We start from the raw sequence: 12,213 nt of genomic DNA, 5'->3' as shown, positions 1-12,213 counted from the left end.
CAAACCATGGGCTGGATATGGCCATTTTCTTGACTTTAAATGGTCTTGGGGCACTGTTCCTCCCAGTAAATCCAACAATGGGGCACTTTTCCTCTCATTTGCACCAACAAATTGTGTCCTCCCACTGACACAAGCAACGGGGCATTATTTATCTTCCCATTAACCACAGGTCATTTTATGCTCCTATTGCTCACCAACCCTGGGGTATTTTTTAGTTTCACTGACCACCAAACCTGGGGCATTTTTTCCCACACTGGCTACAGCCCGGCCCCTCTAAGGGCTGAAGCATAGTGAACCTGATCTAGAGGATGGGAAACAACCAACTCCAAGCATGCTTCTGTTACAGGATCCAAGAATATCTGGTGTCATTGATAATTAAAGTGAACCTTCAGACAAAAATATCCCTTGGCATAGTTTTAAGCCTCTCTCTTCTGTGTTCTAAATAAGCTGACACTTTTTTGCATGTTTATATACTTTTTTCTTCTATCACAGTCACACTGCGTAAGACGGTATGATGTGAACCCTGCTTCTGATGCCCCCTGAGATATCCATGTCACTTATCCCAAGAAGCATTGACTTCCACACAGTGGCTGGAGGAGGATGGACGCAGTAGCATGCCATCAGGGAGTCAGTTGCAGCTGGTTCCTAATGACGTAGGCAACTTGGGACTTAGTGTGCAGAGAACTACAGATCACTACAGGATGTCACTGGATTCACTGGGTGTGTATATATGTTTATTGTAAAAACCACAGTGAAAAAGGTAAGGGTTTTTTTTTTAATTACGCTGGGGGGTGGGTAACTTTCCTCTTTACCTATTTGCCTACTGGGCACTTATACCCCCTTCCTGCCCAGGCCAATTTCCAGCTTTCAGCACTGTCGCACTTTGAATGACAATTGTGTGGTCATGCAACACTGTACCCATATGAAATTTTTATAATTTTTTTGTGACCGATAGAGCTTTCTTTTGGTGGTATTTAATCACCTCAGGTTTTTTTATTTTTTCTTAAACAAACCAAAAAGCACAGAAAATTTTGAAAAAAAAAAGGTTTTTTTTTGTTTTTGTTATAAAATTTTGTAAATAAGCGATTTCTCCTTCACTGATGTGCGCTAATGAGGCTGAAGTGATGGGAACTGATAGGCTGCACTGATGGACACTGATAGGTGGCACTGATGAGGAGGCACGGGTAGGTGGCACTGATGGGCATTGACAGGCATCACTGATGGGCACTGAAAGGCAGCACTGATACATGGCACTGATATATGGCACTGTTAGGCAGCACTGACTGGCACTGATAGGCGGCACTGACTGGCACTGGTAGGTTGCACTGATGCACACTGATAGGCAGCACTGACTGGCACTGACAGGCGGCACTGACTGGCACTGATAGGTGGCACTGATTGGCAGCACTGATAGGTGGCACTGATTGGCATTGATAGGTGGCACTGATGGGCACTGAAGGGGAGGCACGGGTAGGTGGCACTGATGGGCATTGACAGGCATCACTGATGGGCACTGAAAGGCAGCACTGATACATGGCACTGACATATGGCACTGTTAGGCGGCACTGACTGGCACTGTTAGGCGGCACTGACTGGCACTGGTAGGTGGCACTGATGCACACTGATAGGCGGCACTGACTGGCACTGATAGGCGGCACTGACTGGCACTGATAGGTGGCACTGATTGGCAGCACTGATAGGTGGCACTGATTGGCATTGATAGGTGGCACTGACTGGCACTGATGGATGACACTGAAAGGCAGCTCAGATGGACACTGATATATGACATTGATGTGCACTGGTATGCACTGATATGTGGCATTGATGTGGCACTGATAGGCACTGGCACGTGGCACTGATCAGCACTGACAGCTGGCACTGATGGACTTTGACAGGTGGCACTGCTGGGGCTACACTGATCATCAGGGCACACTGATCATCAGTGCCCTGATGATCTGTGTACATGTCCCCTCCGCGGAAAGCCGATTACCGGCTCTCCTCTTGAGCTGTCAGCGTCAGAGGAGAGAAATGTCGATAACCGGCATTTCCGTGTTTACATGTGATCAGCTGTGATTGGACACAGCTGATCACATGACCGAGCCAACATCTTCAGCTCTTTCTGTGATCGGTGATCTGCTGTGTCCGAGGGACACAGCGCACTGCCGATCGCCGTGCTGTGCGCTCCCTGAGCCGCGCATGCGCGGTGAGAATTGGAGAACGTCATATGAACGAGAGAACCACCTTGCACCCGTCATTGGACTATATGGCGGGCGGGAGGTGGTTAAAATATATGTACTCCCAAGCACTAAAACAGAATACAACCTTTAACATGTTAATGTAATTTCAAAAATAATTTTTACTATTTTGAAATCTGAACTTTTCATTAAAATAATGCCTCATGACCTTTTTATAAAAGCTCTTGTTAATACACTTCCTGTTATAGGATGACAACACCCTGTTTACCAATTGCGCTCCTGAGTTGTCAACCTGTCACACTGGCTTCCATTGGAGACCTAAGTGACTGTTAACCAGGGGCTTACTGACCATTTGGAAACTCGGGCACTGCCCGAGGGCTGGGGTCAGTAGGGGGCCCCTGGTACCTTTTTCATAGGCTTTTTTGAGTTTGGGCAAGGACACAGGGGTCCCATGATCACCTATTGCCTAGGGGCCCCATGAGTTGTCAGTCTGCCCCTGCTGTTAACACACATTCAGCAAGCATGGTCTACAATTCTCAACATCAGGAAATTCACCATGAGAAATGTCAGACAGGATGTGGCTGCAAGATAATGCAACTGATGCAATAAAAGATATAAAAAAGGGAAACAAATATTTTACATGCAAACATTTTTCTAAAATATGAAGATATTTAAAAAACAACAAATATTGCATGTTGTTCCAAAATGAACTAGTTCTAACCATAGTGATTAACACTTCTGCCTAGCAGACCTAGGGTTTTCGGTTCGCGTCCCAACCATGGCACTACCGGCCTGGAATTTGCATGTTCTCCTTGTGCCTATGTGGCTTTCCTCCTGGTACTCCGGTTTACTCCATAGACATGTTGGTAGGTTAGTTGACTCCTGTTTAAATTGTCCCAGGTATGTTTGTGTATGAATGTGAGTGAGGGACCTTAGATTGTAATCTCCTTGTGGGTTAGGGACTGATGTGAATGTACAATATACACTCATCGGCCACTTTATTAGGTACACCTGTTCAATTGCTTGGTAACACAAATTGCTAATCAGTCAATCACATGGCAGCAACTCAGTGCATTTAGGCAACTAGGCGTGGTGAAGACGACTTGCTGAAGTTCAAACCTAACATCAGAATGGGGAAGAAAGGGAATTTAAGTGACTTTGAACGTTGCATGGTTGTTGGTGCAAGACGGGCTGCTCTGAGTATTTCAAAAACTGCTGATCTACTTGGATTTTCACACACAATCATCTCTAGGGTTTAAAGAGAATGTTGCAGAAAAGGAAAATTTCCTGAGTGGAAGTTGTGTGGACGAAAGTGCCTTGTTGATGTCAGAGATCACAGGAGAATTGGCAGACTGATTGCTGTGACATTCAGATGGTAAAGTCAGAATTTGGCATAAAAACAACATGAAAGCATGGATCCATCCTGCCTTGTATCAACAGTCCAGGCTGATGGTGGTGGTGTAATGATATAGGGGATATTTGCTTGGCATTATCAAGGTGTACCTGTTAAAGTGGCTAGTGAGTGTATGTGTAAATTGATGGCGCTATATAAGTACCTGTAACAATAATAATTAAATTATTTTTTATTGTCCCCAACCTTGCTAGTTGTGGATTTGGCACACTTTTTCTAGTCTAATTTAAACCCAAAATGTATTATGTTTATTTTTGGTAGATGGTGGGGAATAAAAAGAAACTTGTATACAATATAGGAGTTTGGTCTGCTGACTCCTTTGTTAAAGGTGTCCAGAGGTCTCATACTTATTTTGGCTTCACTACCTAGAGAGTCACTGATATGAAAGGAGCAGACAGCTACTATAGTCTGAAAATTTTTTCCAATATGCTTGTTCCAGTTTAATAAATTATCAGAAAGTGAAGATATGATCAGATGACACTCCTGATCCTGCACCTTTAATAATCTGGTCATCAGCTGAAATTTCTATTTCTATAAATATATACTTTCATATCTTTTGGTCTCGTGTCTTCTTTGTGTCCCATGGCAACTTTGGCACTTGAATTTCCAGCTCAACACACCTGCTGGGGACAAATTTTACGTTTATTATATAGGATGAAGAATGTAATAGGAGAAAAACAAGGTAGCATAGTGGCTAGGGTCCTGCTGCCCAGCTTTGGGTTCAGATCCCATCTGTGACACAATCTGTATGGGGTTCACACACTGTCCTTGTATAGGTGTGGCCCAGGTACCTCCAAAAAAAAAAAAGCTACTGAAAGGTATATTGACCCTAGTTTGTGGGGATTAAGCCCTTGTTCATCCCTGAGTGATTCAAAGTGCTTTTCTAAAAGCATTTCAACACCCACCATGAGGAATTGCATTATATTCTATGGAGCCAAATCAAAATCTGAGCCTCATGTTACTTACAATTTATTGCTCAAGCTTAAAAAAGCACAGTGAGCTTCTTTGGGGCAGAATCTCAATTTTTGGTTCCTATAGACTTCTTTTACAAAGGTTTTTATTGACAGGATATTTAAACAGAGCCTACTGTAAAGTAACAATCTTAATTGCATCGGGAAAACAGAGTTACCTTGCCAGAGTAAAAAAATTACACACATAAAGAGCGATGACTGAACTTGTATGTAATCAAAAATGTGCCAATATAGTACCAATAATAACCTGAAAGTTCTGTAAAGAACAGAGATGGAGCAATCAGGAAAATCATTGTAAGGAACAAGTCAAAAGGCAATGACATTTAGTGCTAAGCTTCAAATGTCCAGTAACTTTCAGAGCCAAAGGTAGGCCTGACAACTAGAGTAGTACTTAGTTAGTCCAGGGAGAAGTAAGTAAAACCAAGAATGAAAAAAGAAGGAAGTAAATCAGGATAAAGTAGAAAAGAAGAAAGAAAGAGTGGTCTTGGGGAGCAATGTATCTAGAAGTATCAAAGGATTAAAAATTGATGGTCAAAACGGGAAGGATGGATGTATGTTGGTTCCTATAGACCTCAATGTGAGCGCCTGAAAAATGCAAATTTTTGCATGATTTCTCGACAGTCGACAGCATCCCACTGGCTAAAAAAGCACTCCACTTGAAGAAGCTCAAGCTCATGTGTGAAACTTGCCTTAGACTGTGAGCCCCAGCATGGGGCAAGAATTGATATAAATGGTACTGTCTACTTTGTGAAACACCTTATAATCGGCCAATGCTATAAAAACACAGAAAATACATAAAAATGGGGAAATTGGAATCTCGAAGTGGAGTGTGGACAGAGTATAGAATGATAGTAGGAATATGTTACAACTGGGACTTCTGAGAGCTAAACAAAGCTGCTGAATGACTCAGCTCCCACCACCAGACATTCCCACTAAATGAAAGAGAATCAAAACCCAAACATTTAAACAAAGTATGTTGCTGCACATGTTACTATAAAATCAAAAAGCTTAATCCTTTTGTTCTATATTTCTGTTTCAGCTAACATATACCATCAAGGTGTATCCAGAGACACTTCCTTTTCTAGGGTGACAACTTGTATGGGAACGTCACTCTGAGAGCTCACCAGCTTCGGCATCTCTTTAGAGCACACATGCAGGCAATGTAACACCTACCTGCTTGCATGTGTTGCTCCCTTGTTGGTTGGATTAGTGAGGCGGCACACTTTTTGCCTACAACTTAATTTTGTAGCATCTCTGCAGAGAGGGAATGAGCCCTCGCTGCTGAAGCAGGCTAGGAGGCAACACATATATATCCGTTTAGGCGAGTTCAGGCGAGTTTAGATGAGTTTAGCATTTTTTTCTGCCAGAAAACTCCAATCAAAAACGCAAACCAGAAGGTTTTTTTTCCTGCTTCTAAACATTGAATTTAAAATATGACTCTAATCATCCTAATGTGCATGGACAAATAGGATAACACTGAGCTTCTTCTTTGGGAAAAACACAAAACTCTTGTAGAAACAGTGATTTTTAAGCCAGTGTGCATGGAGCCTTCCTGGGTTTTTCAGCAATGGCAAATTAAAGGATCGCTAATGTGACATGGCACTTACTTAGTTCAAATGCATCAATGGTACCCTTTCCTGCACACTCTTTAGTGTACAAACAGCCGTGTGCTGGTACATTCTGCTGTAGTCACTTAGTAAAACTGTAATTTTTAACTGCAATTAGAGCTTTCACAAATCCATAGGAAGTCCCTACACAGACTCTACAGCATGTGCACAGTGCAGGAAATTAAAAAATGGACAAAGTAAGGGGAAAGCTGTATTTTTTAACCAAAGAAAGCAATCCAATATTACTAACAGTGTTCTTCAAAACTAAGTATTCTTTTGTACAAGTTTCTCTGTACTTGGGATCATGTGCGGACTACCTTAGGTAATATAAGTTGCACATAAGGTGCTGAATACGACTACGCCACAAGCAAGAAGCAACTTTCACAGCATGCTTTGGGGCTCAGTGTTTGTATTAGGAGGACTAGACCCTGACCACTTCTGTTTACGACCAACCTAATAATGGTTAGATACAAGCCAATTTTTTTATTTTCATACTGACAAATTAATGAATACTTTACAAAATATATCATGGGATGAGTAATATGTTTAAAAAGTTTGTTTGCCTTCAATAATTTTTCAGTCATTTTTACTGATGTAAGTTATCATTTAGCAACTGCAGCAGGGGAAACAGCAAATCTGCTAGAAAATGATCAGTCAAATATTTTGATGAGTCGCTTATGTGTATTCCTGGCCTGTAACTCATTACTGATCATTTGCTTACAATCATTTAACTACTATGAAGATATTGAGTCTTTCAGTTTAAAAAGAACTGAGAAAGCAGCATTGCATGGCCAATCCCATAGCTAGACCTAAAGTAACAGACCGCTCATCTATTTTGATAAAAGATCGGCCTATCACCGGAACTATCGCCACAAACCTGCTGTGGTCTTTTACCCTAGCTCAGGTGATTATTTGTGCACAAAAGATCTGTTGCACATGGCAAATCAAGGAGTTGCTTAATCGGACGTAGTGATTTTTAAGAATCAATCAAGATCTCTTTGACCGACAATACGGTGTTTCTTGAAACCACACAATATTAACAATCTTTTCATTCCTAAACTGCCATTTATTGCTAGTGATTCTTCCAAAAAATTGGCCATGGCCATTAATCCTTATACAGAACTCTACACTCTATTATTGTAATGAGTTGGAAGAATTTCTATAGGCAAGGCGCCATGTTAATTAACTCTTAATGCACCAATGAACTACTATTGTCATAAGTCCAAAATAAACGAGGTTAGAGCTGCATGTCAGAGACTTATTGGCACAAGCAGTGCATCAAAATGGTTTGTGGGTCTTTGACGTACGCCTTTAATCTGGGAGAAGGTGCAGCTTTTGCCGCCGCGCTGATAATCTCTGTTTCACCTTGCTCATTACAGCCTGCAATAATTTCAACTTAGACAGATTCCTCAAGTTTGTACACGACTTCTTTGGGTTATTACCCAGCTGTGCGGCTGAGCGGGGAGATAACCACAGCCCCAGCCTCTTATCTGTAATGATGTAATACATCCGAGCTCTGGGTCGAGATGATTGGGGAATAATGGGATTGGAAGAACTGCGGAGATGACAATACGGCTGTGCCTTCTGACGCCTGTACTGTGCAATCCTCTGACACATACAAGCCAGGGGAATACGAAAATAAACACTAATATGGTCTTGGAATTAAGTTAGTCATTTCCACTCTACCAGCTGTTAGTAGCTAGGAATGGGAACCCAAATAGACAAACCCATCAAGTCCCGTGGAAAAAAAAAATTCCTGGATGCCACTGCTAGACAGTCTGTTCATTTTGTTGGATTTTGCAATTACGTATAATGACTTAATTAACCAGTTATTTTTAGATTCAACGATATAATAAAGGCTGATTGCATGGAGGGAGAACCTCTACCCGACTGTGCTATCGGTATAGCTCTCCCAACGCGCAAAACTGCTGCAATCAGTAGTGAGCATCACAAACACACAGCGCTTACCTTCTGCAGAAGCTGGGAACCTGAGTACTTAGCAGCTATGGATTTGATCTCCCCACCGAACGCCGAGGCCCAAAGCTTCACCCTAGCAAGACAAGATATAGAAAGAGATGTAGTATACCGGCATCATGTGGATAGTAACGTAAACCACGAAAAAGCTTAGTTACACGCATCACAAATATCAAGACAGTTAAGCTACTTGCAAAACCAAAGCATTAATACATCTAGCTCCCATGAAAAAGGTAAGGCCTTTCTTGTCTGTCTTTTGCCTATGCTGCAGTTGTGAGATTTTTTATTTTTTTTAAACTGTAACAATGAAGATTTAGCTTTAACTCCCTTAGAAATTACATTGTTAGCTGTGCTAAGATTCGCTTCATTCACCACCAATTTAATGCCACAACGGATGCGGATAAAAATGACAGTATCAGAAGGACGCCTGCAAAATCGGAAAGCAAGGTCAAAAATTCTACAGCAGGTAAATGATCCGGAGGTGGCAAGGGGGAACAAAAAAGCCATATTCGGCTCCCCGCCTGACTGCATTTAATGGGGGGACATTAAAACGGCTCTCGGGAAAAAAAAAAATTAGCTGCAGTCTCGCAAACTTGCTTCACAACAGATAAGTTTACGCCACATCCTCAACCATAAAAATAAAAAAAATAAAAAATACGCAGGACTGCGAACAAAAGGAGACTTGTCACTTACATAGATAAGGGGATCTGCTGTTCCGATCCAATCGCTGGCTTTAGCGTGGTATGCAAAGCTATCCAGAAGAAAAAGAAAAAAATTCCAAAAGCTAGAGGAAAAGTGAAAATGCCTTGCATGGTTCCTTGTCTCATGTCTGTAGAGGTTGGTACGGTAAACTGAAAACACGGGCTGATATTCGGTTTCCCCCTTGAAGAGCAGTTTGGAAGGGATCTGTGCTGATCATTGATCATCCATCCTAGAACGGTCCCTGGGATTGTGGTGTAAGAGTATGAGGAGAAGCCTGCGATGACTTGAAAAGTTGTGTCCTTGGTAACAGGAAGCGTGATGTACCAGCACTGCAGCCTCGTGCGTTCTACTCCTGTACAACTCTGCAGTAAGCAGTGCACTGGAGTTACTTCCCTGACCTACTGCGAGACTGGAGTGCTCTTAGCTGCAAGAAAAGCAGACTATTGATTCCAACTGTGCAGTCTGTCCTCTCACAATTACTGCTCACTTTACAAATGGGAAGCTGCCTCCAGGTCTCCTTTATGTTGCCGGTAACCTCGAGCCTTCATCCCATATCAAGTCTAGTGCTGCTTCACTGGAGCAAGAACAGGCATTAATGGAAAAGTGCTGACAAATAGGAAAAAAAAAAAAAAAATGAAAGAAGGAAGGGAACTTGTGCGAGATGGACCAAGCGTATAATATACAATAAAACAAGACTAGGAGGACAGGAATTAAAGGAAGAGTTGACAAGGAGAGCAGTTATAAGGCAAGTGGATCTTCTCGGAGGGACGGTCTTGCTCAGTAGTTGCTTGGGGGGGGGGGGGTTGTGTTGACAGCGATTGAGGATGGTGGTGGGGGGCTGACACGAGGGACAATGAACACCCACCGGAGACAGAGAGTTCCCCCAATTCATTCAGTGCCGTACTGCATAGAAGCTTTTGTTGTGTGAACAGGCAGGCTACATCCAGCCGAGAAGCAGCTTGCTGACAAAGTGGAGAGGAAGCCGTGGATGAGAAGCGAAACCTCGCTGACATGTCATGTTGGGATCGCAGGCAGTTTTCCAGTGACAAGGACAATCACCCGGCTCGCCTCAATTAAGTCGTATGTAGCCTGTCCCTGTGCATAGAGGCGCGTTTGCATCCTATCACAGCTGCAGCAGCAGCTGCTGCTTGGAGAAATCTGGAACTTAAACGCTTATGAATGAAAGGGAAAGAAAGACAGCCTTTGCTAGATCAATGCAGGCTAAGTGACTTGAGCCTATGAATAAATTATTAATTTTGGTTTGAGGAGGAATCCCTTTGGTAGACTAAGCATCAGATCTCTCCCATAAAAAAAAAAAAAAAAAAAAATGCTCAACGGCTCTAGAGAATTTTTTTTTCCCCGTTATTAATCCAAACACTTATTCCTTTTTTTGCTTGTCTGACTCACTACTCTTCTTTTATTATTGTGCATTCCTTTCAAGGCGTGCATGCTGAGCCTCCATTAATCTAACAGCTCACAAAATGCCACGATTATTTCCAATTAGCATATTACTACGGCGAGATCTGTTCACATTAGTGTAAAAGATAATGCATATTATTTAACCCCAATGCTGCTGAAGAGCATATTAGTCCCTGCGGCAAAGTTTGGGAGACCTTTCAGCAATAGGGATGGCTGTATACATACACAGCCCTGGTTTACAGAGATTGTATGCAAATAGGAGTCCTCATTATAACACATTATTAGCTATCCACAACATGGTTCTGCAGGTCTGGATGATGCCTTTTGGTGCAGTCAGACTGACATTTTCAGGTTCATTTGCTTGGGAGGTCAACAGTGTCAGGGTCAAAGGTCAAGACTGGGGCAGAATGGTTATAGCTTAGAACCATGAATGCTAATCAAGACATAAAATTATAAAATTACAGATTTACACTTTTTTTTTTAAAAGCATCAACCCCTGCCTTCCTTTCAACATACCAAAAGTAAGACGTAGAAAAGTTTAGATGAGCAATGTAAACTTTATCCTAAATCACATAAGGCATATTGGAGTGTATATAGGAAAGAAGCACATCAATGCTAACATTATCCAAATGTATTGTATCTGAGAGATGCTCTAAGGTTGTACAATTATTATTATTATACAGGCTTTATATTGCGCCAACAGTTTGCTCAGCGCTTTACAATATAATGGGAGACAATACAGCAACAATGCAGTTCAATACAAGAGGGTTAGGAGGGCCCTGCTCCTTGGAGCTTACAATTGGAGTCTGGCGGCCTATCCACCTAAAAATTGACAAAGGTGTCTCGCTTTTTAAAATAATTTCCCTTGCTACCAAGCAGATATAATCTTTCAACTTAAAAAAGGAAGATAGTGTGTAAATTGACTGTCAGTCTTGTGAATTTTACAGTAACGCTGGCCATAGATGGGTCTATAAATTTCCTGATCCTGAGCATCACTTGCAATCATTGAGTCTTTGCCCTTCTGCTTTTGGGTGATAACAAGGTCCCATCAGATTGGAACATTTTAGTAACTCCTAGATTGTTCTCCATTGTCAGTTTTAGCTACAGGCTCTAGTACCACAAATTAAGGTACGTGCTCTTTTATACTCATTTTTACATATACTGTAGAAAAGAGTATATTGATACTTGAAAAATATACAAAAATTATAACTAGGGCCAACTATGCCTTATTAACCCTAAGAAATATTATAATATTATTAATGGTGCAGTCTTTAACATATCATAATCCCATTTATTTTTTTAAAAAATCATCTCTATAATGCAATAAAATTTCCAATATTTGTGTTTTAAGTGTGTGGGCTCCTAATGCAAGAAAAAGGAAGAAAGTAACATCTGGGTATATATAATTTTAAAAGGCTAGTTTTAGCCCAAACTTATTTTTGTTTTGGGTAAAGTGTGTAAGCTAAGAGCCAGGTTTTTAGTTCTTTCTGGGTCAATGCTAGGGAGATTTCTCTTTACTCCCCATCCATATGACAGGGGACCAAGAAATGATAATAAACCTATTTAACTGGAATTGACATTTACAAAAACACATTCATTTTGGTAAAGTGGGAAAGAGCTAAATCCTCTGTCAGGTTTCTATTGCAACATGTATGGTCCTGTGCTCATGACCCCCATGGCTTCCAAATAGAGATACAGACAGCAATAAAAACCTGAGAAATGCGCTAACCCTTCCCTGCTTGAACCAAAAGTAACAAAAACAATTTAGGCTGGAGATGGGCTTTAAAGTAAATCTGTGACTAGGCTATGCACAGTAAAGTATATACATTGTGTTGCAATGAAATGAGCTTTAAAATATGCCCTCACTGACCTCTGTATCTGCAGACACTGTGGAGCAATGTATTCTCAAATGTACCCAAAAGTATTAAAGTTGT

At 41.5% G+C, this 12,213-nt stretch overlaps 1 protein-coding gene across 1 annotated transcript in view; it reads right to left on the bottom strand.

Annotated features, from left to right (window-relative positions):
• Positions 1–10,018, bottom strand: part of CACNA2D3 (calcium voltage-gated channel auxiliary subunit alpha2delta 3) — a 1,248,789-nt gene extending 1,238,771 nt beyond the window's left edge. The window contains exons 1-2 of the mRNA XM_089681870.1: positions 8,852–10,018; positions 8,153–8,234 (exon numbers count right to left, since the gene is read on the bottom strand). Coding sequence (XP_089537996.1) covers positions 8,153–8,234; positions 8,852–9,084 — 315 coding nt within the window. The 5' untranslated portion in view covers positions 9,085–10,018. The remainder of the gene's footprint in view (positions 1–8,152; positions 8,235–8,851) is intronic.
• Between the last annotated feature and the right edge of the window lie 2,195 nt (positions 10,019–12,213).

Source organism: Staurois parvus, unplaced genomic scaffold (genome assembly GCF_062004578.1).
Source record: "Staurois parvus isolate SC_StPar_1 unplaced genomic scaffold, SC_StPar_1.0 ptg000282l, whole genome shotgun sequence".
Classification (NCBI taxonomy): domain Eukaryota; kingdom Metazoa; phylum Chordata; class Amphibia; order Anura; family Ranidae; genus Staurois; species Staurois parvus.
The sequence above is the reverse complement of the archived record's forward strand: the minus strand, read 5'-3'. Positions and strand labels throughout refer to the sequence as shown.